Below are 27,358 nucleotides of genomic sequence, written 5' to 3'. Positions count from 1 at the left end.
CGGCGGGGCGGGGCCTCGGCCGAGCTCTTAGGGCCGGCTCTGCGCTCCGGCAGCAGATCCGCGTCGCCGTCGTTTTGGCGTCTGTCACTTCTGTCGCCACCTCCTCTGCCACCAACCCTGGCCGCCACCATGAACCCCGACCTGCGCAAGGAGCGGGCCGCCGCCACCTTCAACCCCGAGCTGATCACGAACATCCTGGATGGCAGTGTGGAGAACACCCGGCGCCGCCGAGAAATCGGTGAGGCCGGAGCGTCAGGCCTCCCTCCTCTCCAGAACCAAACGGAAGACCCCAGTGGATGAGAACTTGGGGTCCCTGGAGTTTAGGGGAAGCCGGGACTCCCTATTTAGGAGGGAACAGCCCTCCGTTCTAATCTGCTGGGATTCCGGGAGGGTGAATGCTGTTTCTCTTGATGTCATTTAACTCCCTTGCAGAGAACTTGATTCTGAACGACCCGGACTTTCAGCATGAAGACTATAACTTCCTCACTCGCAGCCAGCGCTACGAGGTGGCTGTTAAGAAGAGTGCCAGCATGGTGAAGAAGATGAGGGAATTTGGCATCTCAGATCCTGAAGAGATCATGTGGTTTAAAAAGTAGGTGCCCGTTAACACCGTAGTGCAAGTCCATACTACAGCTGCAGTTTGGGGAGGCCTTTTTAATCTTAAATGGTGTTTGAAGGCTCAAATTGAACGTTTCATGATTCAGTTTTATGTGTGAAAAATAATATTACTTTTTTTGTGTTAAAGATTTATTTATTTATTATGTATACAGTGTTCTGGCTGCCTGTGTGCCTACACTCCAGAAGAGGGCACCAGATCTCATTACAGATGGTTGTGAGCCACCATGTGGTTGCTGGGAATTGAACTCAGGACCCCTAGAAGTAAAGTCAGTGCTCTTAACCTCTGAGCCATCTCTGCAGCCCAAAATAATATTACTTTTGCATCTAAGTCTTTCAGTGGGATATTTGTAAAGTGCTAATATGAATGGATATGCTCAATTTTGTTTCTCATTTTTTTAAAAGTTTAAGGGTTGAAGGGGTTACTCAGCGGGTAGAGGAGCTTGCCACCCAGCCTAATGATCTGAGTTCAATCCCCAGGACCCACATTAAAGAATCACAGATTGCCCTCTGACCTGTTTACTAGAGGTGGCCTTTGTGTACCCTTCCCCACACAGTAGAATTAAATTTAAAACGTAATTTAAAAAATTCTTTTGAGCCAGGGTGATGGTGGTTCACATCTTTAATTCCAGCTCTCAAGAGGCAGAGGCAGGCTGATCTCAGAGTTCGAGGCCAGCCTGGACTACAGAGCTAGTTCCAGACTACAGAGAAACCCTATCTCAGAAAAAAAAAAAGACAAGACAAATAAATAGCAATAAAAATTATTTTGTTTCAAACATCCCAGTTACAGCTATTTAAACGCAGAGTGAGCTTGCACTTTGTGAGAGCTGCCTGTGCCGGGTGTGGCTCAGTGGACACAGGTTGCCAGGTAGTCACAGGCCCAGGGTTTGATCGTCAGCACTGAAGGCGAGGGAAGAAAGGCCTACTGATTTTCTGAGAAACCTTGTAGTTGCAAAACCAGATATTTAAATATTTTGGAATAACAGCAGATTTTTCTTTAGTGTGTACCTCGGGTATAAAGTAATGGGAAATGTGAGAGAGGTCTCAGAATGAATCTGATTCTAAACACATTCTAAGAACCCAGCATTGTGGAATGTAGTGTAGCCTCCATCCCGTCCTGTGCATAGTCCTGCCGTAGTCCTGTTGCTGGGGAGCGGGTCCTTTTCTCTCGTTCTCTTACACTTTGCTTTTCAGCTATTCATAGAGACTCTTTTCTCCCTTAGCCTTAACGGGCACACATTTTGTGCCATCTCTGACACTTATCTTTTATTTCTGGGTTTTTACATTGTACAGGAACTCCAGTGTTCTCATCAATAAAAGTAAAATTGGGAGGCTAGAGATTACCACAACAGTGAGCCTTTGCCTAGGTGCTTAGCATGCACAATTACCTAGTTCAGTGCCTAGCATTACCAGATAAATAAATAAAAATGAAATGAAGGGAGCTGGAAAGAGGACTCAGAGGTTAAAACTATTGGTTGCTTTTCTAGAGGTCCCAGCACCCACACGGTGGCTCACAGCTGCTATAATGGGACCCAGCGTCCTCTTCTGGCCTGCAAGTGTACTTGCAAACAGAGCGTTCTTGTACGTAAATAACTTAATTAAAAAGAAGAAGAAAGAAAAATTTGGACCAGAAGTATAGCTCACTTTTACCTGGTGTGCTCCAGGCCCTATGTTAACTCTCCAGTGCCTGAGCAACAATAGAAAGTTTGGTTTTGAGGATAGGTTGGCCTGAAACTCACTATGTAGTACAAACTGACCTCCAACTCCAAGTACTTCTCCTGCCTCAGTTTCCTAAGTGCTGGGGTTGCAGGTATGAGCCACCTTGCCTGTCTTAAAGAGATTAAATTTTATTAAGACTATGTTTTTAAGAACTGATGTAAATGGTTGCAAGTCCTGCCCTTCCTCCTTCCTTCGTGCTGCGGGTACAGTGCAGCCAGTGCTCCTGACTTGATTTGGTCATTACTGTGACGGTGAAGTGGTTTGCTTGCCCCTTAAAGACTTCCTCACACCTCCAGTCAATTGTACTAATCAGAAATAACTTGTATAGTGCACGGTGACAAGTGCCTGTAATCCTACCCGTGGGAGGTGGAGGCAGATCAAGGTCACCTTGGTGTCTGTCCAGTTTGAGGACAGTCTGAACTACATTTAAACTCTTTGTGTTTAGTTTGGTGGCCCAAATGAGAACACTCACCAACTTGCAAATAATCATTTTTGTTTGTAAATTTTGTAATTTGTGGGATTTTGGAGCACAGTAAATCCTAGGAAAGAGTTAGAAAGTGGACTATGTTGGATCTACAAACTTGAAAATTGCTGAGATTTTATGCCTTCTCAAAGCAACATAAAAGAGAAGCGTTGCTTGTTTGTTCTGTCAATGGGTGATTCAGCATGTTTCATAACCTGTGTTGGAGTGCAATGTGCAGCCAGACAAGAATGAGGTCACAGAGGCCTAGAGCAGAGTCCTTCCTGTGGGCCATGCCTCCTTTTCAGATGAAATAGCAGCAATAAGTTTCAGTGCCCTGTGACAAGGAGATCAGTACAAGAGGTCAGTACAAGGTAGCGGAGGAGGCTGGAAGCTGGTCTCTGCAGTGCCTGGAGTCCGGCGTCTGTGAGCGTGTGATCGCTCCTGTATCTTGAGTTCTGACTGGAACTGACAGCAGGATTTTATGTGCCATTAAGAAGAACTTAGCATTATTCCACTTTGCCTGGTTCCATATCACTATTGTAGATGGCTTATTTTGCCTTCGTGCGGACCAGGTTGCAAGTCTGTTTCATCTGGTAATAAAAATTTAGGAAGGAACCCAAAATTTACCGTGTATTGTAAAATACATCAGATAAACAAAACGTGGGAGGAGTCTAGAATTGACGAAGCAGAGGGATTTCTGAGGATTCGAGCTGTTTATTGGTCTCTTTGTTATGTATTTATTGCTTTTTCTTTTTTCTTGTTTTTTTGTTTTTCAAGACAATTTCTTTGTGTAACAGCCCTGGCTGTCCTGGAACTCACTCTATAGACCAGGTTGACCTTGAGCTCAAAGCCTCTGCCTCCTGAACCATGGGGTTAAAGGCATGCACCACCACCACTCAGCTATTTATTCTTAAAATGGTCTCTTTTATGTCTTGTTTGGGACTTCTTTCTTTTTTTCTTTTTCTTTTTTTTTTAAAGACTGTATTGTTACTTTACAAAGTTGATATTTTAAAGAAATAGTATGTGTGGATGTTCTGCATACATGTATGTCTGTACACTAATTGTCTATATACTAATTGCCTACCTGGTTCCTGAGGAGACCAAAAGCAGTATGGGATCTGCAACTGGAGTTACAGATGGTTGTGAGTTGTGCCATGCGGGTGCGGGGAATCGAACCCAGTTCCTCTGAAAGAGCAGCCAGTGTTTTTAACCACTGAGACCCCTTTTGTCTCCCTGCCCTAGAGACAGGGTCTTACCCTGTAGCCCACGCTGGGACTTTTGGAAAACTTCTGGCCTCAGCTTGTTGAGTGCTTTTGACTACATCATTTGCTATGAAAAGAAAATATTCTTAAGAGTGACAGTTGGGGTTTTTAAAGCTGACTCCTTGGAGCTGGTTAAGGTGTAGAGCTCTGATGACAGAACACTTGGTTGTGTCTGAGGTCCTGGGCTCTGTCCCCGGTCCCTCTGAATTCGTTACTGAAGTCTGATTTCTTGACAAGCACCTGCAGGGGGATTAAACATCACTAAAGTACAGGTTTTCAGATTTTTTATTCCTTGTTTTGTTGTCTTCTGATCAGGACAGGGTCTTCCTTTGTAGCCCAGACCTTCCCTCTCTCCACGCCCCGACCCCCGCCTCAGTTCTAAGTGATTCTCAGGTGTGCAAAATCTCCAGCTACAGACTTTGTTCTTCAGTTATATTTCAGGTGGTCTGGGCAAGGGGGAAACGACAGAAATTTTTATTAAGGAAACATTGGCGTTTGTGTCCTACTTGTCCCCTCCTCCGTAATGGCAGGGTCTCACTGTAGACCTGGCTAGCCTGGAACTCACTGTGCAGACTGTGCTGTCTTTGCCCTCTGAGCAATCCGCAGGCTCTGCCTTCTGAGTGCTTGGCTCATAGGATAGTGCTGTCACACCAGCTCCTCTCATTTCCTAAAGCTGCCTCTGTTAATATCTTTATAACTTCATCTCCCAGTTTTCAGTGTTTACTAAGGCGTTCAGCCTTTTCAGTTCCCTCGTGGAAATGTGGGTGTGTTACATAGTCACCATTTTTGGCTCCCCACTTACACCTTATTTCTCAGAAATTCCTGTTTCCTTTTTCCATACATGCGCACACACGCACTCGTGGAAATGGGAAGTGTGTGATAGCGATGGTTTTAGTGAGACTCAGAAGGCCTGCTGGGATGTCATGCCAGTCTTCCCTGGAGGGTGACTTAGACATTTGTCTGTCTCCAGGCTTTTAGTTCCCTTTTCTGTTCATATCCCCTCCAGCTTCCCGTCTGTTAAGGTCCTTCTGCCGTAGCCTTCTGTTTCTCTGAGGTAACAGGCATGTGGCACACCAGTTTCACCCAGTTTAAAATAATAGTTAATGAATATGATGTTACAGAAATCAGAGACAGAGGCATTCATTATTTGGGGCTTTATCATCATCTATGTGCTTACGTTGGCTAGTCAGTTATGGACCTTTGGTCCTAGCATACCCAAAAAAATGTTTTATTTGTTTTGCTGGGCAGTGAGTGTAATGCCTTCTCCATGCTAGACTTAGCACCTACCTCAGCTGGAAAGGGATCTTTGTGCCCTGACCACACAACTGAAACCATTGACCTCGGAGCAAACGCTCACTGAGCAACACCCATTAGCATTCCCCAGGATGGAGGACACAGAAGTCACTCCCTCTGCCAGACTCTGTCATCACATTGGCTCGCTTGGGTTGATTGGCAGTGTCAGTCCCAAGAGCGTCCATATGGAAAGTGTCTCAGAGTGGCTGTGACTGATGGCAAGCGGAAGAGTCTGGCTGGTTGTGCAGTGTTATTGCGGGAATGAAGCAGTAGGCAGTTACTGTGTTTGCTGCTGTTGCTGCTTTTAAGGTGCTAGCCCCTCTGGAGTGACAGTCTTCCTTTCCTACTGTAGCCCATGCTTTGCTCCTTGTGAAGCTCAGTGTCTCGTGGGTGACACCTCTTCCAGTCACCCCTGAGAAGACATCAGAGTCACTTAAGTGACAGAGCCTTTGTACTTCAAGTTCTTGGGGTGCACACCTGGCCAAAATGCAGAACAGACCCCTAGGAAGTCCATGGCAGGCACAGCCCTGACTGGTGCGCTCAGTTTGTGTTTCCTAGGTTCTGTTTGACGTGAAGGTGATTGCGGACTGGATTTCAGGGCCAAGTGCAGTTCCTTAATCTGAAGCGATGTTCACTGGCCGTTGGGGGCAATTTTTAAATCACTTCCACTAGATGTCCTGGAGACCTTCAGAGATCCACAGTCCTACCCTGTGATACGTACTTATTCATCAGGCCGTGTGCTTAGGTCGTTTAGGCAGAGGCTGTTGTACTGTTCCTGATGCCTGGTGTGGTGGCAGATTCCTGCAGTCCCAGCCTGGGCCTAATGGGTGAAGATCCCAGGAGTTGAGACTACGCTGCGCCCCATGGCAAATTCTAGGTCAGCCAGGGTTATGCAGTGAGAGAAGAGAAACAAAACATTAAAATAAATTATTTTCAGGAGTTTTGCTAGCAGGCCTATAATAATGTCTGTGGAGTTCCTTTTGATCCTCAAAGCAAGTTAACCCGGAAAGGAAGACCGCAGTATGCACACAGCACCCATACCCACACTAAAGCGCCCATGCAGTCAGAACAGAGGTGACAACCAAGCCCATTGTTTCAGACTAAGTGTATAATTTATACAGGACTTCTTTTTTTAAAAATGAGACAATTCTGAAGACTCCAGGCTGCAGCTCAGTGATGGAACGAGCTGAGCTGGCTGAGGAGCTGGCCCATCCTGCACCAGAGGAAGACAGGAGGACTCTGCCCTGGGGTACAGAGAAGAGCTGCTCCCTAAGAGCCTGTGCTTGGCTTTTTACACAGAAAACGGTGGAGGCTACATTTAGTTTAATAAACGGGGGTCCTCAATTTTCTACTCTTCATCCTCAGGTCCAAGATTTTTTGTTTGGTTGTGGGGCTGGCAAGATGGTTCAGGGTACTTGCTGCCAAGCTTGGCAAATGGGGTTTGATTTCCGGAACCCGAAGATGAAAGGAGAGCAGTTGTTGCCTCTGCCTTCCACGTGCCTCCTTCCCCGTCATGGCACACGCTAACGACAGGCTAACGAGAGTGAATGTGGGTGCAGTGTCCTGCGTGAGGCTGAGACGCTTTTCTTTTCTCTCCTGTAGACTACATTTGGTCAATTTTGTGGAACCTGTGGGCCTCAATTACTCCATGTTTATTCCTACCTTGCTGAATCAGGGCACCACTGCTCAGCAAGAGAAATGGATACGTCCGTCCCAAGATCTCCAGATAATTGGTACCTACGCCCAGACGGAGATGGGCCACGGTTAGTCCACATCTGGTGGTCCTGGAGCGACCACCTCATGAGTTCAAAAGTTTGATTTTTTTTCTTCCTTCTCTGTAGCTATGTGTTTGGGACTTTATTTTTAAATTGTTGCATCAAAACCCAGTTTCCCTTTTCTGAGTTTATCTCCCCAGGGCTCTGGCCTATGAACATCCTTCAGTGTCACTTCTTAAAGCCGTTGTCACTGGCACAGATATGCACTGTTAACAGTTACTGAGCAGCTTGGAGAGGTGGCATTTGAGCACATCAGAGCACCCGGTTGAGTTGGTGTGTGTAATATGAAGGAGCCTGTCGGAGGTTCTCCAGAATGCTGGCGCCTCGCAGTGTCTAGAGGAGAGTCGGAAGAATGCTGCTCTGGAGTGTGACTTCCTCCTTTAAGACACACCAGGAAATCTCCATAGACCCGTTCTGTGGATCTGGGAGCCTCTTGGGAAGGCCCAGGCCTGGGCTGAGGAAGGGTACTCTACAGGGCTCAGGAGCTGAAGGAACAGTGTGGAAACCAGCCTCACCTCAGCCGTCTGGCCACACGTTTCTTTAGGTCACAAAGCAGATGAGCAGTTGGAGAACATGCCATCTTACAGGGACCGCTTCTTGTGCTGCCTGCTTCACATTAGCTCTGTGGCACAGGTGCTGCCCTGGAGACAGCACTGGCAGATCCCTCTCGCTGGAAAGGTTCCTTTCTCCCCTCAAAACTTGGCAGATAACAGATTTGGTTTTGTGAGTCATGCATGCCTGCATTGCTGCTCCGCCTCTGTCCCCTGTGCTAGTCTTTGTTCTTCCCAGCTGCCTGAATCCTGTGGCTTCCCATGAGACTTCCTTCTTGGTTTTGGGTTACTGTATTTTTCTCAACCATTTTCTGTCTGTATCTTTTTGCTTTGATGCGGAACAGAGCCCGGTCTTCGTGCATGGTAGATGAGCCCTCTGTCGCTGGTGCCACTGCGGTCCTGCTTTGCTGCTGGAATCTGGCTCTGTGTAAGAACAGGGCTTGCCGAGCAGCGCACAGGTGTCTCCCGGTTTAACCCCAGCTCTGCAGTAAAGGAGAGCTGGGGTTAAATATATATATCTCCCAATATCGTGCCTGCCAAATAATTCTCCATTCCTGCCTCGTGTGTGCTAAGCGTGTCCTTCTCAGAGTAGATGCAAATCTCTCCTGTGATTGGTCTCTCTTAGAGAGGGAGAGTCTCAGCCCCTACCCAGATTCCTCAGAGAAAAACCTCCCGGAATCCGGGGAGGAAGGAGTGAGAGAATTCTACAGTTACGTCACACAGTGTCTGAGGGTCATTTTCCTTATTTCTTCTTTAGTTCAGATTCCCTTGTCTGTATTGTCTCTAATTTCTTAGCTCTAACTTCCTGTCCCAAGTCTATCATTCTTCTCTACATTCTACATTCTTTCAGGCTTATTTCTTCTGCATCCTTAGTTTTATCTCTGGATTCTTATTTTTCTTGCCGTTACAAAACCCCAGGCATGTATTCCTCCATTCATTAGCAACTCATTAGTAATAAAAAGGCTGCAAGGAAAATTCTCAGGGACACAGGCACTCTTTGGAGATGCGGAGCAGAACTTACCTGCTAGTTTGCAGGCAACCCCGGCTGCAGCTGTGAGGAGGTCCCAGCTATCTCTCACAAAGGGAAGAGACTACCAATGAGAGATCTAAGGAAGAGGCAAAGAATACATGGACTGTTTTACATTTCTTAAGTGTGATTAATAATATTTGGACAGAGTCAGTTAACAGCCTTTCTTATCTCCTGAATCCTAGGACCTATAAACATAGTTAGTCTACTGAATCTAAAACCTTGCATCAAAAACTGGCTCAGAGTGTTAATTGCTATTTTCAGTCAGAGCAGGGAGGTGCCAGTGAAGGAACCTTAGGGCAACGTAGGTACTGTTGATCTCTTGAAAGACTGTAACAAGGCCAGGCACCTGCAATACCGCCCTAGTTCACCATAAATCCCCTGAAGGACTTAGATCCTACAAGGCCAGACACCTGCAATTTCATAAGTAGGATCTGTCAAAGTTCCATTTGTGATCTGTCCAGAGGACGCACATCTGGCCAACTTGTTCTGTCAGTAAGGCATTTAATGATAGAGAACAGGCCTCTAAGTTTGTCACCGAAATGTGGAGAACATAGTGTAGAGAGAAGTCATCCTCCTGACCATCCACAAATGTGTGTGCCCATAAGACTGAGATGCAATCATGGGATTCCATGTGCACATCACATGAAAATGGTGGAAATGGGGAGCTATCGTAGCTGTTACTGCAGCAGCTTCCCGAGTCAGTGGTTCACAAGCCTTGCTGACGGGTTGCCCCATCTGAGAGTAATTCCTCTGGTGGGTTGACAACTGAGTTATCAACTGCTCTAAGGTGTAATTGTCACGTGGCCCACGTAGCTCGTGGTGACCACTGCTGACGTGAGAGCGACCCTCAGACATTTCCTGCATTTCTTTCTTTTTTTTTTTTAAATATTTATTTATTATGTATACAATATTTTGTCTGTGTGTATGCCTGCAGGCCAGAAGAGGGCACCAGACCTCATTACAGATGGTTGTGAGCCACCACGTGGTTGCCAGGAATTGAACTCAGGACCTTTGGAAGAGCAGGCAATGCTCTTAACCTCTGAGCCATCTCTCCAGCCCCATTTCCTGCATTTCTGTGCCCTCAGATAGCGACTGTTTCCTGTTGGTTCTTTGTCGCTTCTTGTTGAGTTTTGTAATAGCATGAAGTTATTTCCAGAGTGTACTATACAGGTGTGCTTCTCTGTGTCTGGAGGCTGGGCATGGAGCTCAGAGGTTGGGTATTTGCCCAGTGTGTGCAAGGCCCTGGGCTCAATTTCCTGTACCAAACCCCCAAAACAAAATATAGAGTTATGCATTTGGTATTCTTGCTTACATTTTTCTTTTTCCTTTCACCAAAAAGGTATATTTGTTGTTTTTGGGTTTATTTTTAGCCAGGTAAATCTCTGAGTGTGAGACCAGCCTGGTCTACATAGTAAGTTCTCAGCTGATCAGGGCTACACAGTGAGATCTTGTCTCAAAAAAAAAAAACCACTTGGTTAATTTTTATTTGTGTGTGTGTCCACAGAGGTCAGGAGAGCATAGGACATCCCCTGTAGCTGGAATCACAATTAGGATGTGAGTCATCCTAATCCTACATAGGTACTGAGACCTGAACTCAGGTCTTAGGGGAAAGCAACAAGTGCTCTCCATTTCTCCAGCCCCTCCTTTGCTTTCTCTTTTGTTTTGAGACAGGGTCCTTACTGGCTTGGAACTCGTTATTTGGACCAGGCTGGCCTGCAATTGTCATCATTCCTTTTCCCCCTGCCCTTGCAGCATAGGGATTACAGACAAGCCCTGCCATGCCTCACAACGGTGGTATAACCCAGGCTAGCCTCAGACATGTGGTTCTCCTCCCTCACCTTCAGCATTGGCCGATTCAGGCGTGCTGCCACCAGCTGCTAACTTCGGAATTCTGATTTCAGTTTGTCAGGTTGCAGAAAGTACGGCAGGAGTTTGAGTTAGGTTCTAGCAGAGCTCTTTATTTCCTTGGGAAGTGCTCTCCTCGTCTGGATCTCTCAGGCAGAAACTAGTTAATTCTTTCCTGTCAGTCAGATCTTGTGGAGGAGTGTGTTTGTGGGAGATGGACTTGTGTAGACCAGGCTAGCCTCAAACTTGTGGGGATCTGCCTGTGTCTGATGGAATTATAGGTGTGCATCGCCCGGACTGGTTTTTCATTAGATGGAACTGACTTCACGCATGCTGGGCCGGCCACCCCACTGCTGACTCTGTACTCCCAGCCCCAGAGCAGCTCACTCAGATCATCTCCCTGCTCTTGGCTGCCAGCCTTTCCAGCTTTAGCCTGCAGAAGTAGAGCTGAGGAGGCCTTTCCAAATGGCAGCATTAAAAGAACTAACACTTTGCCAAAAGTGCTATGCTTTACAATTTTTGATAACTATATAAATATAATCTGTATATCATTGTCATGCATAACTAACTTCAAGTAGAGAAACCTCCCTTTTTCCTTGTGACTAATACCTGTGTTAGCTACAAGGACATTTCCCCCCAGAAACTCTTGCAGCGGTTGCCCTGCCGTCCTCAGCGTGTTTGATAACACTTACATCCTTACTGTAGCAGATCACACAGACACAAACCTCCCCTAGGTCTGGAGGGGCTGCTTCCAGGCTGCTCCTTCACCAGCAGTCTTACCACAGAGCAGCTCTCCTGAAAGCAGAAAGTGGGCTGCTGCCAGCCCGAGGTGCAAGTTACTGCCTAGGGCCTGGCATGTGTTTCTTTTTCTCACTGGATACTAGTTTTTTGGGGAAGAGAGCACCAGGGATTAAACCAGGGTCTAAGTATACTAAGCATGAACTCCCGCAGCTTGGAGATACCCCCTCATTTAAATCCAGGGCCTCCTGTATGAGTTCTAGGTTTAGGTATGTGGGATTAAGAATGGTTTGGTTTTTGTCTGTGATAGAACAAACCCAGAGCAAGCTGTTTACCACTGAGCTATACCCCACTCCCAGTGCTGGCTTTTTAAAAGCTGGAAGACTTCATGAATAAGAAAGGCATCTTACGAGTGCAGTTTGGTTTGATTTGGTTAATGTGGTTTGGCTTTCTCCTTGTGTGGCTTAAACTGGCCTTGAACTTGAATCCTGCCTTAACCTCCTATGTGCTTGAATTACAGATGTGCACCATCACAGCTCGCTCCATGAATCAATGTCAATATTTTTTCTAATTTCAAAATGATTACAAATTCCTAGGGAGTTGCAAAAGTAGCACCAAGAGTCCCCACTGCCCTTTCACCTCCTCCACCAGTGGTCAATCTTTTAGGATTTCTGTTTTGATGATTCTTTTGATGATTCTAAGGGCAGCTCTGGGTTTTAGACGTTCTCAGCACATGTCACACTTGAACGTTAAGCTCGCCACCATCATTTGATGCAGATGTGGCACTTGGCCATCCATCTTTGTTTATAAAGTGGGAATTTCTCTGTGTCTTTTGGATGGTTAGCCTTGGAGAGGTCCTGGTGAGCTCCTGGTGAGCACATCAGCCTTGCCCTCCCCAGCTTAGAGGGAACAAATTGGAACAAGCCTAGAGGTTGGAAGGCTCCTCTCTAAGATGAGTAAATAACATCGTCGTGGAGCACAGGCCCTGTTATGCACAAACGCGTGATTTGCAATTATAATGGTCCCGACTAGGGATCATTTGTCTTTAATTGCTGGAATTGTTGGGAGGGAGAGCACTGTCCGTTTCTGTGTTTGTTTGCACCCAGAGATCCACACGGCATAATGAGAAGTCACATAAAGACTGGGTCTGTCCCAGATGCTTTCTGAACAGACAGAAAGGATCCCAGTCTAGACACTTCACTAAAACTGCATCCAGGAGAACTTAGCCTGGATTCATTTTAGCCCCAAGAGAACTGCCCTATTTTCCTATTTCTGCCCCACCCAGGGACTCCTTGTTCCCCTTTAATTCTCCCCAAAATTCTCATTTCCTTTCATTTAATTGCGAGCCTGAAGTCCTGCCTTTGCACATTGTTTGTGCTACACGGGCCTGGGTCTCCATGGCCGTCCTGCTGCACACCCTGCCCGCTTCAGGATGAACAGACACTGTTGAGATCACAGAGAGGACAGAAAAGGGCAGTGCTCCCCTCCTTGATGACGTGCACGTGGTTGATTCGTACTCACAGTTTTTTCTCCCTCCCTGCTCTGTCTGTTCACATCACTGATTCACACCCTGCTGATGCTTCCCTCAATTGTCCGTCCTTGGTATTTCTTCGAAGCTTTGTACACCGAGGGCGACCTGAGCCTTTGGACCTTCACTTGGGCATGTTCCTGCCCACCTTGCTTCACCAGGCCACCGCAGAGCAGCAAGAGCGTTTCTTCATGCCAGCCTGGAATTTGGAGATCACGGGCACTTATGCCCAGACAGAGATGGGTCATGGTACAGTGTGTTTAGTCTACCTTCTGGGTGGGTGGGCCCCTGCCAACTGGACCTGTATAGCGCACCCGCCATGAGCTATTGACAGCTCGGCAGGATGCTGCTGGCTGTTTCTGTGAGCCTTTGCTGAGTCCGGCTTCAGGATAGGGTCTGGCAGTGGAAATGAAGTTATTTTATCACTGTGGTTGCTGATTCTTCCTGACTGTCCTTCAGAAAATCAGGAATGACCAGTTAGGCCTACTTCCCACACAGTCTGTAGAATCTGAACGCATAGACTCTGAACCCATAAACGTTAACGTATGAGTATCCTTTGACTTCCTGTAGGGGATGTGCAGCTTTCTGTAGTCAGAACATGCAGCATGTATGCCTTGAAGTTACTTGTACCTTGAAGTGCTGAGGATGGTTTAACCAGAGGTTAGGAAAGTTAAGCCATCTTTCCAGGCCAGTGATGTCAAACTCTGTTTGCACACACTTGCCGCCTTGCCTGTCTTTCTAAACCAGGTGGGGCTGGAGGTGGTAGTTTCTCTCATGTTCTGAGCTGGCATCTCAGATTGCCCCCGTTCGGAGGCTCAGGAAAAGTGTGTACTCCACACAGCCATCTCTTACTGTGGGCAGTGTTTGATAGGCTCCTCCCAAGACACCAGGTAGGGTCCAGCAGAGGTCAGCTGTCGTGAGAGAACATGTTGTCCTCACTGCCCTGTCTGATGTGTCACCAGGAGATTACTCCGTGCCTGGTTTCTTGACTTGAGCTTTGAAGGCTGTTGCTCACAAACAGTCCATTTCTGTTGCTCAGTGTGAAATTTGTAGATATGTCAAAGTGAAGTGTTCAGTGAAGCCTCAAAGTAGTTTGTTAGAAAGAAGTCTTCAGCATTTGTTTCAATGTAGTTCTCTTACATTTCCCTATAATGCTTTTCAGAGAACTGAGATGTGTACAGCTGGAATTCAGAGTGGAAGTGTCCGTCGTCTCCAGCAGCACGGGAGACTGGAGCACACGTTTCCTTGCTCTCATGAGCAGTGAGCACTGGGTGGAGCCTGGCCCTAGAGAGCCATAGAGCGAACCCAGGCATTGTTGGACCTGTAGGAGAGTTATAGGAAGTCATTTTTCATAATGAATAAATGTTTTCAAGTTCTAGCTTCCATTTTAGTGACCATTTTACAATAAGTTCGGAATGTACAGAAGTTCTAGCCAAAGTCTGCTTCTGTCACACGTTGCCTTACCGTCCTCAGAAGTACAGTGGTAAATAGTTCACTAGAGTTGAAACTTAGAAATGGGGCCCAGGCTGGCAGTGCGGTTCAGTGGTAAAGGTATGTGCTGCCAAGCCTGGTGACCCAAGTTCAATCCCCAGGACCCACTGAGTAGGAGAAAACTGACTTCCACAGATCGTGTGCTGTGGCTCATGTGACCAACACACAGCAAAGTGCACACAAAGTAAAGGTAACTTTTTAAAAATGTAAAAGAACTAGGTTTAAAGGAGAGTGGACTTCTCTGTTACATAGAACACTAGCTACCCTTACATTTTTTTTCTCTTAGTCTTGATAAATATGACACACCCACTGAACCGCACTGGGAAGTGGAATGTTCCCCGCACTCGTGTGTGCAGCCCAGTGGAGGATTAGCCTTGCGCTGTGCCCATATCGCTTGCAGCTTGTCACAGGCACATTGCTGGCCTGGGCTTTCTCAGAGGCCTGGACCTTTCAGTTTGCCTGGGAATCTTGACTCTGTCTGGCTTTGTTGGTCTCTCCCGTCTGCTGTATCTGAGGTCATGTGCTCTCTTTCCTTAGGAACTCATCTTCGAGGCCTGGAGACCACTGCCACATACGACCCCAAAACCCAAGAGTTTATTCTCAACAGCCCTACTGTGACTTCTATTAAGTGGTGGCCTGGGGGGCGTAAGTTAATTTTTTTTTTTAACATTTGTTGGATGTTTTGTTGTTGTTGAACATTTTGAGGACTTATTATGAGATTGTATTTAGAATGTAGATTTTAGAATATAATTGTGAAGTAAAAAAATAGTTAAGATCTTAAATTATTATGAGATGTTTTACATTCTCTTGTGGTCCTTGTTGCATCTGTTTGTATATGGCAAAAGCACAACAGTAATGACTGTTTTATGGTTTAATTTTCCCTCTAAATTGCCCTGTGTATCATAGCTCCCATACTCATCATTAAAATAAAATTCCTGGCCAGGTATGGTAGTAACCCCTTTAATCTCAGGAAGCAGAGGCAGGCGGATCTCCATGAGTCCAGAGCCCATCTGTTCTATAGAGTAAGTTCCAGGCCAGTGAGACCTACATAGTGAGAACCTGTCCCAAAAATAAAATAAAGTTTTCCTTTTTTTTTTTTTTTTTTTTTTTTTTTGGTTTTTTGAGACAGGTTTTTTTGTGTAATAGCCTTGGCTATCCTGGAAGTCACTTTGTAGACCAGGCCTGGCTTTGAACTCACAGAGATTCTCCTGCCTCTACCTCCTGAGTGCTGGGGTTAAAGGTGTACGCCACCACTGTCCAGCATAGCTTCCCTATTTGTTATTTCTGTCAAAAATTTGAGTTACTTTCAGATTTTTATTGTAAATAGCTTTTATATAAAATTTATATTTAGTGTCTCTTTCACTCTGAGTTCTGGCCTTGGAATGTGTATTTCAGGTGTAACAGTAGTTGGTAGATTTTGTTATTTACATTCTGTCTTTGTTTTTGTTTGGGGGAGCAAGGCTGGTCTCAGATACTCTAAGTATTTCAGAATAGCCTCTGCCTTTTTTTTTTTTTTAAGTTCTTTGAGCCAGGATTTCTCTCTGTAGCCCTGGCTAGCCCAGAACTCAGAGAAATCTGCTTCTGCTTCTGAAGTATTGGAATTCTACACCTGACTAGAGTGTTGTGTGATAGAAATGAGGCAGTTTATTAAAGAGAACGAAGGTGTCCCAGGAGTCGAAGAGCTAAAGAGCTGGGGCAGCTCCCAGAACCGAAAGCCTGTATTGCACCAGAAAGCTGGCTCAGCAGGTAAAGGCACGCTTGGTACAAGCCTGCAAACCTGCATTTGAGCCCCATAAATCGTACAGTGGAAGGAAAGAACTGACATCCTTCAAGCTGTCCTCCGACTGCCACGTGCACTGTGTCACATGTGTGTGCCTGCCTCTTTCATGCTGACATATGCACACACAAATAGTAAATGTTAAAATAACTGAAAACCTTTTTTTAATGTGGGATTTATCTGCTGAAATAAAAAAAAAAGAACAAAACTCTAAGCTTTGTCCAGAAGCTCTGTGAGGTTGGCATGGGAAAGGACTCACTTTTACACACTTTCCTGTGCCCACCGTGTAGAAATGCAGGAACAGGCAGTGAGGGCTCAGCAGGGAAGGGCACTCGTGCCGACCCAGTGACTTGAGGTCAATCCCTGGAACCCGTATGGTGGAAGGAGAGAACAGTTCCCACAAGTTTTCCTCTGACCTCCGCATGCACGGCGTACTGCCTGCATGAGCTGCCTCCCCAGAGCAGTGTAATCAGTGGAAATACAAGAGCGAACCCAAGCGTGCTGGTGCACACATGTGATCCCAGCATCTAGCACATAGCGGAGTTCATGAGACAGGAAAATTGAAAAGCGGGAGCAGCACACTGACTTGTTGTTGTTGATGCTGCAGTTGGGAAGACTTCCAATCATGCCATCGTTCTTGCTCAGCTCATCACTCAAGGGGAGCGCTATGGACTACATGCCTTTGTTGTCCCTATCCGTGAAATCGGGACTCACAAGCCCTTGCCAGGTGAGGATTGTTCATCTGATAACAAGGTAAACATTAAAATGACACAGAGCTGAAGAGATGACTTAGCAGTTGTGAACACTGGCTGATCTTCCAAAAGACCAGGGTTCAGTTCTGACACTTTTATGGTGGCCCACAACCAGCTCTAATTCCAGTTGCAGGGGATCCAACATCCTCTTCTGGCCTCCTGAGGCACCAGGCATGCAAGGGTGCATGGACAGACATGCATAGAAAATACCCACACACATAAAATAAAATAAACTGCAGAAAGTGTAAGGCACAATTGACTGGAACACAGGGAGGCAAGGAATCCAAAAGCATAAATATCTCACGTGTTTCCTGTTGTCTGTGGTAGGTATTACTGTTGGGGATATTGGCCCCAAATTTGGTTATGAAGAGATGGATAACGGCTACCTGAAGATGGACAATTACCGCATCCCTAGAGAGAACATGCTGATGAAATATGCCCAGGTATATTTATTTATTTTATTTGGTTTTGGTTTGTCATTGTCAGGTTTTCTCTATGTATCCCAGACTAGCTAGGCTAAGGTTCACAGCAATCCTCCTGCCTCAGCCTCTAAATGTTGGTTGCAGAAGTGACATGCGTTTCCTTCTGAACTCCTTTTATTCTGACAGTGACTTAGGAGTGTTGAGGATGGTGTGAAAAGTACCAACTCGTTAGTGAGCCTGTGGGCCTCAAGCCCTTAAGCAGCTTAGAATCACCTGGATGGCTAGTAGAACTCAGATTGTGAGCCAAAAATGAAGTGCACGTGAGAGACAGAGGAACTGAGGTCAAGGTCAGGTTGAACTGCATGGCAAGCCCATGTTTTTTTTGTTATGTTTTATTTCAAGAAAGAGTTTCTCTGTATAGTCTTGGCTCTCCTGAAACTTGCTCTGTAGACCAGGCTGGCCTTGAACTCACACAGATCACCTGATCACCTGCCTCTTCTTCCTGAGCGTTGGGATTAGAGGAGTGCCCCACTATGGCCTGGGTAAGCCCATGCTGGGTTTTTTGGTTTGTTTTTTTTTTAAGATTTATTTATTATGTATACAGTGTTTGCCTACACACCATAAGAAGGCACCAAATCTCATTACAGATGGTTGTGAACCACCATGTGGTTGATGGGAATTGAACTCAGGACCTCTGGAAGAGTAGCCAGTGCTCTTAACCTCTGAGCCATCCATCTCTCCAGCCCCCAAGCCCATCTCTCTCTCTCTTTTTTTTTTTGGTTTTTTGAGATAGGGTTTCTCTGTGGTTTTGGAGCCTGTCCTGGAACTAGCTCTTGTAGACCAGGCTGGTCTCGAACTCACAGAGATCCACCTGCCTCTGCCTCCCAAGTGCTGGGATTAAAGGTGTGCAGCACCACCGCCCGGCTTCCCCAAGCCCATATCTTACAATCAAGCCCTTGCTCCCAAAATCTCTGGTTCAAAAGGTCCGAGTAGGGAGCAAAATTTAGTATTTCAGCCCAGTTGCCAGGTCCCCTGCTGTTCCAGGACACGCTTGGAAAATTGGTTCATGGTCTCTTCCTCACAGAAAGATGCTCAGACCTGTTTTGTTTTCCCAGGTGAAGCCTGACGGCACATATGTGAAACCCTTGAGTAACAAGCTGACGTATGGAACCATGGTGTTTGTGCGGTCCTTCCTCGTGGGAGATGCAGCTCGGTGTCTGTCTAAGGCGTGCACCATTGCCATCCGATACAGCGCTGTGAGGCACCAGTCTGAAATCAAGCCAGGGTGAGGGTGGGGCCCGAGATGGGCTCTCTCTCTCTTTTTTTTTTTAAATATTTATTTGTTATGTATACAATATTCTATCTGTGTGTATCCCTGCAGGCCAGAAGAGGGCACCAGACCTTATTACAGATGGCTATGAGCCACCATGTGGTTGCTGGGAATTGAACTCAGGACCTTTGGAAGAGCAGGCAATGCTCTTAACCACTGAGCCATCTCTCCAGCCCGAGATGGGCTCCTTTGGATGGCTTGCTTTGACCCTGTGCTTAAGAGGATGGATCAGAATAACCTCTTCCTCTGCCTTTAAACCTGGACCAGCTATGGTGCTCGGTGTTAAGCCAGGGCTCACATGTGCTAGGCCTCCCAAGGGCCTAGCCCCTACCCAGCATGCATGGTGGGGAGGGATTGAGGGCAGGCAGGCACCTGCTTCTCTCTTTCAAAATTAAAAACAAACAAAAAACCTATAAAACTGTTAATTTAAAAAAAGTTTATTGTTACCTGACAGTTTGACACACATACACAAGGTTATCTTGATCATATTCAACCCCAGGACCTTTGTCAATTCTTAACTCTTAAAATGTTTATACTGTGTCATCTCCAGGCTTGTGGTCAGAATACAGTATGTTGAGCCTTGTGGTGGGCTGGCCTTTTGTGGCGTCCTCTTCCTGTGAGCTGACCAGTGTGGGTTTCTGTGTAGCTATGAGATGTAGTTGCCTCTCGGAAACACTAAGGCAGTGAGGAGACTCCACAGCAGTGCCGCAGAGAGGGGAAGAGTATTGCTGGGTGCCTTGGTGCACACCTCTAATCCCAGTACTCGGAAGGCAGAGGAAGGTGATCTGTGTGAGTTCAAGGCCAGCCTGATCAACAGAGTGAGTTCCAGGACAGCCAGGACTACATGCAGAGACTCTATCTCAAACAACCAGGGGGGAAAAAGAAAATGTGACCTTATAGAGCCAAAGAATTGCGCTTTTGAGCAGTGTGACCTCAGACAGACTTCCTCATCTCTGTTTCCCCATCAGTAAGATGACAGTAGTGACAGTTGCCATCATTCAGGAAGGACCACGTGAGGATGAATTCAGTTGCTACGTCAGGGTACTCAGACTGAAACCTGGGATAACGCAAGTAAATATTTACTAATTTTTTTTCCCTGTTATTTAGTGAACCAGAACCTCAGATTTTGGATTTTCAAACCCAGCAGTATAAACTCTTCCCACTGCTGGCCACTGCCTACGCCTTCCACTTTGTAGGACGGTACATAAAGGAGACCTACCTTCGAATTAATGAGAGCATTGGCCAAGGGGACCTGAGTGAGCTGCCCGAGGTATGGACACACTTTTCTCATTCGCCTGTTGATACACACCCATGGGTTTCCGTAGATACCCTTAGGTTGCATGTTTGCCTGTCGGCAGACATCCAGTAAAAACTGTATGTTGGAATTTCCTGAAAGGAATTACATAACCTTGGAACTTTTCAAAATTAAAAGCAGACCAGATCTGAAGCTAGAATGTTTATTGATAGCATTTAAAGAAAGGGGTGAATGTTTGGCCAAGTCCAGCCATTCAGAAAAGTGTGAGAGCATCAATAATTCAGATCGCAGGTAGCTGCCCCTCCTCATTAGCCATGCAGGCCTTGGTTCTGACAGTGAGCAGCGTACTTCCAGGAGGATGTGTCTTCCTATTAGAAGGTGGGTTCTAAGCCAAGGTTCTCATGACCTGTACTTGTCCCCTAGCTTCACGCTCTCACCGCTGGGCTTAAGGCTTTTACTACCTGGACGGCCAATGCTGGTATTGAAGAATGTCGGATGGCTTGTGGTGGGCACGGCTATTCTCACAGCAGCGGAATCCCAAATATTTACGTCACTTTTACCCCGGCCTGCACCTTCGAGGGGGAGAACACTGTCATGATGCTGCAGACAGCCAGGTGAGGAGCAGTCTCCACAGACACCACTGTGGCAGGCAGGGACATTTCGCTTCCGGCACGACTCACTTCTTATTTGTGGTCTGCCCTAGTTAGGGTCCCTACTGCTGGGATGAAACTCCATGGCCGACACAACCTGGGGAGGAAGGGTTTTTAAGACATAACTTTTCCTTCTTTTGGTTCTTCCCCAAGATCTCAGATTAATAAATACCACAAATAAAACCATATCACAACTTGAAAGTCCCACCGTTTCAAACACTTTCAAAGTTCAGTCTCTGTAAAAATCCAAAATCCCTTTTAAAAATTCAAAGACTTTCAACTGTGGATGCCTATAAAATAAAAAATAAGCTAAATAGTTTCTTTATTTTTTAAGATTTATTTATTTATTATGTATACAACATTCTGCCTCGATATATGCCCGCACACCAGAGGAGGGCGCCAGATCTCATTACAGATGGTTGTGAGCCACCATGTGGTTGCTGGGAATTGAACTCAGGACCTCTGGAAGAGCAGCCAGTGCTCTTAACCTCTGAGCCATCTCTCCAGCCCAGCTAAATACTTTCTTACTTGAAGAGGGAAGAACCAGGGCACAATCACAATCTGAACAAAGCAAAACCAAACTCCCAGCAGATAAATAATTTTATGTCACTGTCTGGGATCCCTCACGATCTGGGCTCCTCCAAGGGGCTTGGGTCGCTTCGGCTCTGCCGCCCTCCACAGCACGTACAGCTTGTCTTCTGGGCTCCAGCTGGCCCCACTCTGCTGCTGCTGCTGCTGCTGCTGCTGCTGCTGCTGCTGCTGCTGCTGCTGCTGCTGCTGCTGCTGCTGCTGCTGGTCCTCCCACGGCACTGGCAGCTCCGAACTGCTGCGGGACTGCACCGTTACCGTTAGCCTCTCAGGGACTCCGCCCTCACACAGTGCCCTCCCTTCACAATCAGCACCACCTGGTGACTCTCACATAACCAAGCTCAGCTGCCAGTATGAGCTATGACCTTTGCTGCCTCTGGACCGCATCTGTGTGCTGACCCCCGAGGAAGTGCTTCCGAAGCCTTGACCTCAGTGATGCTGATCTCATCTCAATCACATCCTAGCAGAGCAGAGGTTTTACTGTAGTGGTTCTGGTCCCCTGTTAATCACAGCTGGTTCTTCAGCCCCAGCTGACCAGACACACAGAAGGCCTGGTAGAGTCTCTGCTTCCCTCAGAAACTTCACAGGCCAGGCCCCCATCGTGTGTGCCGCTCTCAGCATTGTCTTCCAGGCTCCTACAGAACAGCCCACTGAGCTCCCAGTAAGTCCTTCCACAGTCCTCCCCAAAACAACATGGTCAGGTCTGTTGGAGCAACACCCAGTGCCAGCTTCTGTCCTAGGTGAAACACCATGACCAAAGCAACTTGGAGAGGAAAGGGTTTATTTGATTTACACTTTCATGTTGCTGTTCATCATTGAAAGACATCAGGACAGGAACTCTAAACAGGGTGGGATCCTAGAGTCAGCACTGATGCAGAAGTCACAGAGAGTGCTGCTTACTGACGTGCTCCTCATGGCGTGCTCCTCATGGTGTGCTGTGCTCCTCATGGTGTGCTGTGCTCCTCATGGCGTGCTGTGCTCCTCATGGCGTGCTGTGCTCCTCATGGCGTGGTGTGCTCCTCATGGTGTGCTGTGCTCCTCATGGTGTGCTGTGCTCCTCATGCTGTGCTCCTCATGGTGTGCTGTGCTCCTCATGGTGTGCTCCTCATGGCGTGCTCCTCATGGCGTGCTGTGCTCCTCATGGTGTGCTCCTCATGGCGTGCTCCTCATGGTGTGCTGTGCTCCTCATGGTGTGCTGTGCTCCTCATGGCGTGCTGTGCTCCTCATGGCTTGCTCAGCCCTTTTTTTGTTTGTTTGTTGCTGTTGTTGTTGTTTCTCCAGGCAGGGTTTGTCTGCGTAGCCCTGGCTGTCCTGGAACTCCCTCTTAGACCAGGCTGGCCTCAAACTCAGAGATCACCTGCCTCTACCTCAAGAGTGCTGGGATTAAAGGCGTGCACCACCACACCCAGCTCTCTGCCTGCTTTCTTATAGAAATCTAGGACTACTAGCCCAGGGAAGATACACATGGAGTGGGCTGGACCCTCCCCCAAAGCACTAATTAAGACAGTGCTCTGCGGTGTTCTCAGCCTTCCTGACGCTGTGACCCTTTAATACAGTTCCTCATGCTGTGGTGACCCTGCCACAACATTATTCTCATCACTACTTCATAACTAACTTGCTGCTATTGTTGTAAGTCATCATGGAAATACCTGCTTTCTGGTGGGGTGGTCACCAGGAGGCTGGAAATAGCTGCTCCACAGGCTACAGCCCGTTTTATGTAGGTATTTTCTGAGGTTCCCTCCTCAGATGACTCTAGCCTGTTTCAAGTTGATCTAAATTCAGTCAGCACATGCTCAGACTGTGTGAAGTCACCTGAATAGCGTCACTAAAGCATGTGGTTTTGGTGATTTCCAGGTTCTTGATGAAAATGTATGACCAGGTGCACGCGGGGAAGTTGGTGGGTGGCCTGGTGTCCTACTTGAATGACCTGCCCAGTCAGCGCATCCAGCCACAGCAGGTGGCAGTCTGGCCAGCTGTGGTGGACATCAGCAGCCTGGACAACCTGACTGAAGCCTACAAGCTTCGTGCAGCCAGGTGAGCTCCCCTCACTCAGGTCAGCGGCCGGCTATAGGGCCTTCAGCTGGAGCCAAGCAAAGGCGTGAAAGCCGTGATGGCTTCCTCAGCTCTCTACTCTTCCTTCTTGCTCAACAGATTGATAGAAATTGCTGCAAAAAAACTTAAGACTCACATGAGTCACAGGAAGAGCAAGGAAGTAGCATGGAACCTAACTTCCGTTGACCTTGTCCGGGCGAGTGAGGTCAGTGGCGGCTCTCCTCACTGTGCTCCGCTGCCCCTTCCCCATGCCGGGAGCGCTGTGCTCGGTGCCCCTTCCCCATGCCGGGAGCGCTGTGCTCCGCTGCCCCTTCCCCATGCCGGGAGCACTGTGCTCCGTTGCCCCTTCCCCATGCCGGGGGCGCTGTGCTCGGTGCCCCTTCCCCATGCCGGGAGCACTGTGCTCCGTTGCCCCTTCCCCATGCCGGGGGCGCTGTGCTCGGTGCCCCTTCCCCATGCCGGGAGCACTGTGCTCCGTTGCCCCTTCCCCATGCCGGGGGCGCTGTGCTCGGTGCCCCTTCCCCATGCCGGGAGCGCTGTGCTCCGCTGCCCCTTCCCCATGCCGGGGGCGCTGTGCTCCGCTGCCCCTTCCCCAAGCCGGGAGCACTGTGCTCCGCTGCCCCTTCCTTAGTGCCCTGCTCACGGTGGTAGCCGTCTTCTTCAGATAGGTGTTCACTAACCTAGGCTGATCTGGAACTCACCAAGTAGCTAAAACTGACCACAAAGTCATGGCAGTCCTCCTGCTTCAGCCTCCCAAATGTTGGAATTAGACACAGAAGCCACCACATCCACCTCCCAAGGATTCCCACTCTCCTTGTTTGCTTTCCTCTAGGCACACTGCCACTATGTGGCGGTTAAGCTGTTTTCAGATAAACTCCCCAAGATCCAAGACAAAGCCGTCCAGGCTGTCCTGAGGAACCTGTGTTTCTTGTATTCTCTCTATGGCATCAGCCAGAAAGGAGGAGATTTTCTTGAGGTTGGTGTTTTTGAAGCAGAAGCCTTTTTGTAGTTGTTTATTTGACTTAAACAGTTGTTTTACAGTTCTCTCTGTGTGTAGATGTTTATTTACAGTTCTGTGTGTAAATGTCCGTTTACAGTTCTGCGTGTGTAAATGTCTGTTTACAGTTCTGCGTGTGTAAATGTCCGTTTACAGTTCTGTGTGTGTAAATGTCTGTTTACAGTTCTGCGTGTGTAAATGTCCGTTTACAGTTCTGTGTGTAAATGTCTGTTTACAGTTCTGCATGTGTAAGTATCTAATCTGTACACAATTTTATTCGTTCATTTTACTCTTTTCCTTAGGGGAACATCATCACAGGGGCTCAGATGTCACAAGTTAACAATCGGATACTGGAGTTGCTCACCCTAATCCGCCCCAATGCTGTTGCTCTGGTGGACGCCTTTGACTTCAAGGATATGACTCTCGGCTCTGTTCTTGGCCGCTATGACGGGAACGTGTATGAGAACTTGTTTGAGTGGGCCAAGAAGTCCCCACTGAACAAAACAGAGGTACAACAAACAAGACATCATCTTTCCAACTTCTGAAGTTCTCGTTTAATTCTGTACAATGTCGGTCACAGAGCCCACATTTTTTTTTAAATAAAGGTCAAGCATGGTGAAGCACACCTTTAATCCCAGCACTGGGGAGGCAGATGCAAACAGATCTCTCTGAGTTTGAGACCAACCAGGGCTATATAATGAGCCTCAGCTTAAGAACAAAACAAACAAAACTATTTGAATTTGTGCCTGTATAAGGTCCACATAGTTTCTCAGTAAAAAGTTTTTGTTTGTTATAAAGAGAAATGCTGATGTACACGGGAAGTTCCTAACTGGCTTCGTCTGCTTCTCTGCAGGTTCACGAATCTTACTACAAGCACTTGAAGCCCCTGCAGTCCAAGCTCTGAGCTTTCCCCGGGACAAGTCTGATTTACTCCTGAAAGCGGCGTGAAATCTCATCCTTGATTCACTAATCCCTATGAAACCCTCATCAAATTTGTGCAGCCATAAAGAAATGATGGCTTGGCCTTTTTCCTAAAGTAAAGAGAAATGAGCAGACCGCAGCGCAGAAATGAGAAATTCTCTGTTTTCAGTGTGGTAACAGAGACACTCCTAGGTGCTCAAAGGCTTCACGGCTGTGCTGCTGCTAATCCCAGTAGGCCATGACCTTGGGTGATTAACAGAGTTTAACTACTAAATTCTTAGTTATTTTCACATTTTTACTGCTATTCACTGGATCTATGTTTTTTAAAGCAAAGGTGTTTTATAAGGTGGAACTTTACAGGCTTTCCAGCCTAAATGATCTACACTAAGAAGGGTTGGAAGCGAGAAACGAATAGAAGCCCTGACGTGGGTGTGTGGGGCACATCTGCCTGCTGTGCGACTGTCGCTCCTGTAGACTTCAGCATTAACACACCAGCCATGGGAGCCATAGCGCACTGGGAGTGACTATCCGTTCTGTAGACTTCAGCATTAACACACCAGCCATGGGAGCCATAGCGCGCACTGGGAGTGACTATCCATTCTGGGCTCCAGCTTTCCTGATTGCACTGTCTCGCCTTTGGTCCCCGCTTTCTGACATAATTAAGCATACCTTTACTTATTTGACCATTGCCTGGATGTTAATCATGGTGGCTGACTGTCTTCCCTTTCTTGCTTGCCTTCTCCTGAAAGACATACTAAAGGCAATAGCTATTCCGATTGAGTATCGGGAGAGCCCTGGGGGCTGTGGCACGTCTGTATTTTGGTGACTTTATTAAATGAATTTCCTAGGACTATGCAAATTTGAAAGATTTTGTCATCTTGTCATATAAACCATTAAAATGCTTGGTGGTCAAGTATTTGACATATAAAAGTAAATCACTCAAATCACCTTTTACACCCAGAAATAACAGGAGACCCTTTGCCACAGCCATGTGCTGTGGGTTCTAGTTCAGAAGATGTAGTCGCTGATGCGGGCTGAAGGATGAGCAGAGGCCACAGCTAGTTTCTTGCTATTGAGTACTTGGCTTTGTGGTAAGCCACTAGCAGCTATACTGCGTGCTCAGCTGCTCCCTTCAGCTGCAGTGCAATCTCTACAATCATTGTGCTCGAAGATGGAATGCACCTTTTGTGTGGGGTGCATTTTAGTATGGTAATTTCTGTTTGGTTTGGTTTGTTTTGAGACAGGGCCCAGACTGGCCTTAAACTCAATTCTCAGTCTCCCAAGAGCTGGAACTATAGGTGTGTGCCACCAGGCCTGGCTAACAGGGACTCTTTATTCTTAAATCACAGTAGAGAAAACCTTTGAACCTGTTAGCTCTGTGTCTGTGGCATCTGTATCATGAAAACAACTGAGAACATAGTAAATGGAGCGGAAGCAGCGTCTTGACGCTGACATAAGACCAGTCCCAGGGGAGCTGATAGCGTTAGATTATTGACGAGCCTTAGCCTTTCCCCTGCACAGCTGATCACTGCTCAAGATTGAAGGTGTGCACTGTCGCTTCATTTGGGTCTGTTGACAGTAGTTCATATTCTGGAAAATAAATACATCTGAATGACTGAACCTTGGCTGTTAAATGTAGACTTATTTCTGAATTTAAATACTGAATCATAGATAAACGGTGGACAGCAGCTGCTGTGGGAACCAGCCCGCCTCATCCTGTTACATAGACCTGGGATCTTAGCAGGGCTGAAGAGATGGTCTACAAAGTACCTCCAACCCCAACACCTGTTACATAGACCTGGGATCTTAGCAGGGCTGAAGAGATGGTCTACAAAGTACCTCCAACCCCAACACCTGTTACATAGACCTGGGATCTTAGCAGGGCTGAAGAGATGGTCTACAAAGTACCTCCAACCCCAACACCTGAGTTCTGTTTATAAAGTGAGTTCATGTCCAGCCTGGTTTACATAAAGAGGTCCAGGCCGCCAGAGCTGCTGTGACACTTGGCATTAGAGTTTTTAATGTGTAGGGCGTTTGGCCTACAAGTGTACCTGTGCACATGTGTTCAGTGCCCCCTGGAGGCCAAAAGATAGTGATGGATCCTCAGGAACTGCAGTTACTGAGGTTTGTTAGTCCTCCATATGGGCAACTCCAGTTCTCAGGGATCCAAAGCCCTCTTCTGGCCTCGGAGGACACCACACATACATACGTATATGCAGGTAAAACACCCATACACATAGAATAAAAGTAAACTTTAAAAAGAAAGGAAGAAAGAGAAAAGATCTCTCCACTTCAGAATACCCT

The 27,358-nt window shown here is 47.1% G+C and overlaps 1 protein-coding gene across 3 annotated transcripts; it reads left to right on the top strand.

Moving 5' to 3' along the window:
- The first annotated feature begins 43 nt into the window (after nucleotides 1-43).
- Nucleotides 44-26,674, top strand: Acox1 (acyl-CoA oxidase 1). 3 transcript variants are annotated; one of them, XM_075990136.1, is made up of 15 exons: nucleotides 44-238; nucleotides 433-592; nucleotides 6,955-7,115; nucleotides 12,908-13,068; nucleotides 14,848-14,955; nucleotides 16,695-16,814; nucleotides 17,167-17,282; nucleotides 18,377-18,546; nucleotides 19,699-19,861; nucleotides 20,270-20,460; nucleotides 22,939-23,118; nucleotides 23,236-23,341; nucleotides 23,969-24,112; nucleotides 24,436-24,642; nucleotides 24,987-26,674. In XM_075990136.1, the coding sequence occupies exons 3-15, from the start codon at nucleotides 7,051-7,053 to the stop codon at nucleotides 25,035-25,037; spliced, it is 1,782 nt and encodes a 593-aa protein (XP_075846251.1). In that variant the 5' UTR covers nucleotides 44-238; nucleotides 433-592; nucleotides 6,955-7,050; the 3' UTR covers nucleotides 25,038-26,674. The 3 variants fall into 3 exon arrangements, with proteins under 3 accessions (XP_075846251.1, XP_075846249.1, XP_075846250.1); XM_075990134.1 differs by lacking the exon at nucleotides 6,955-7,115 and having other exon boundaries at nucleotides 105-238; XM_075990135.1 differs by lacking the exon at nucleotides 12,908-13,068 and having other exon boundaries at nucleotides 105-238.
- The last annotated feature ends 684 nt before the right edge of the window (nucleotides 26,675-27,358 follow it).

The sequence above is a fragment of the Microtus pennsylvanicus genome, chromosome 11 (genome assembly GCF_037038515.1).
Source record: "Microtus pennsylvanicus isolate mMicPen1 chromosome 11, mMicPen1.hap1, whole genome shotgun sequence".
In the NCBI taxonomy this organism is placed as follows: domain Eukaryota; kingdom Metazoa; phylum Chordata; class Mammalia; order Rodentia; family Cricetidae; genus Microtus; species Microtus pennsylvanicus.
Note: the sequence above shows the minus strand (reverse complement) of the source record. Positions and strands in the feature narration are given on the sequence as shown.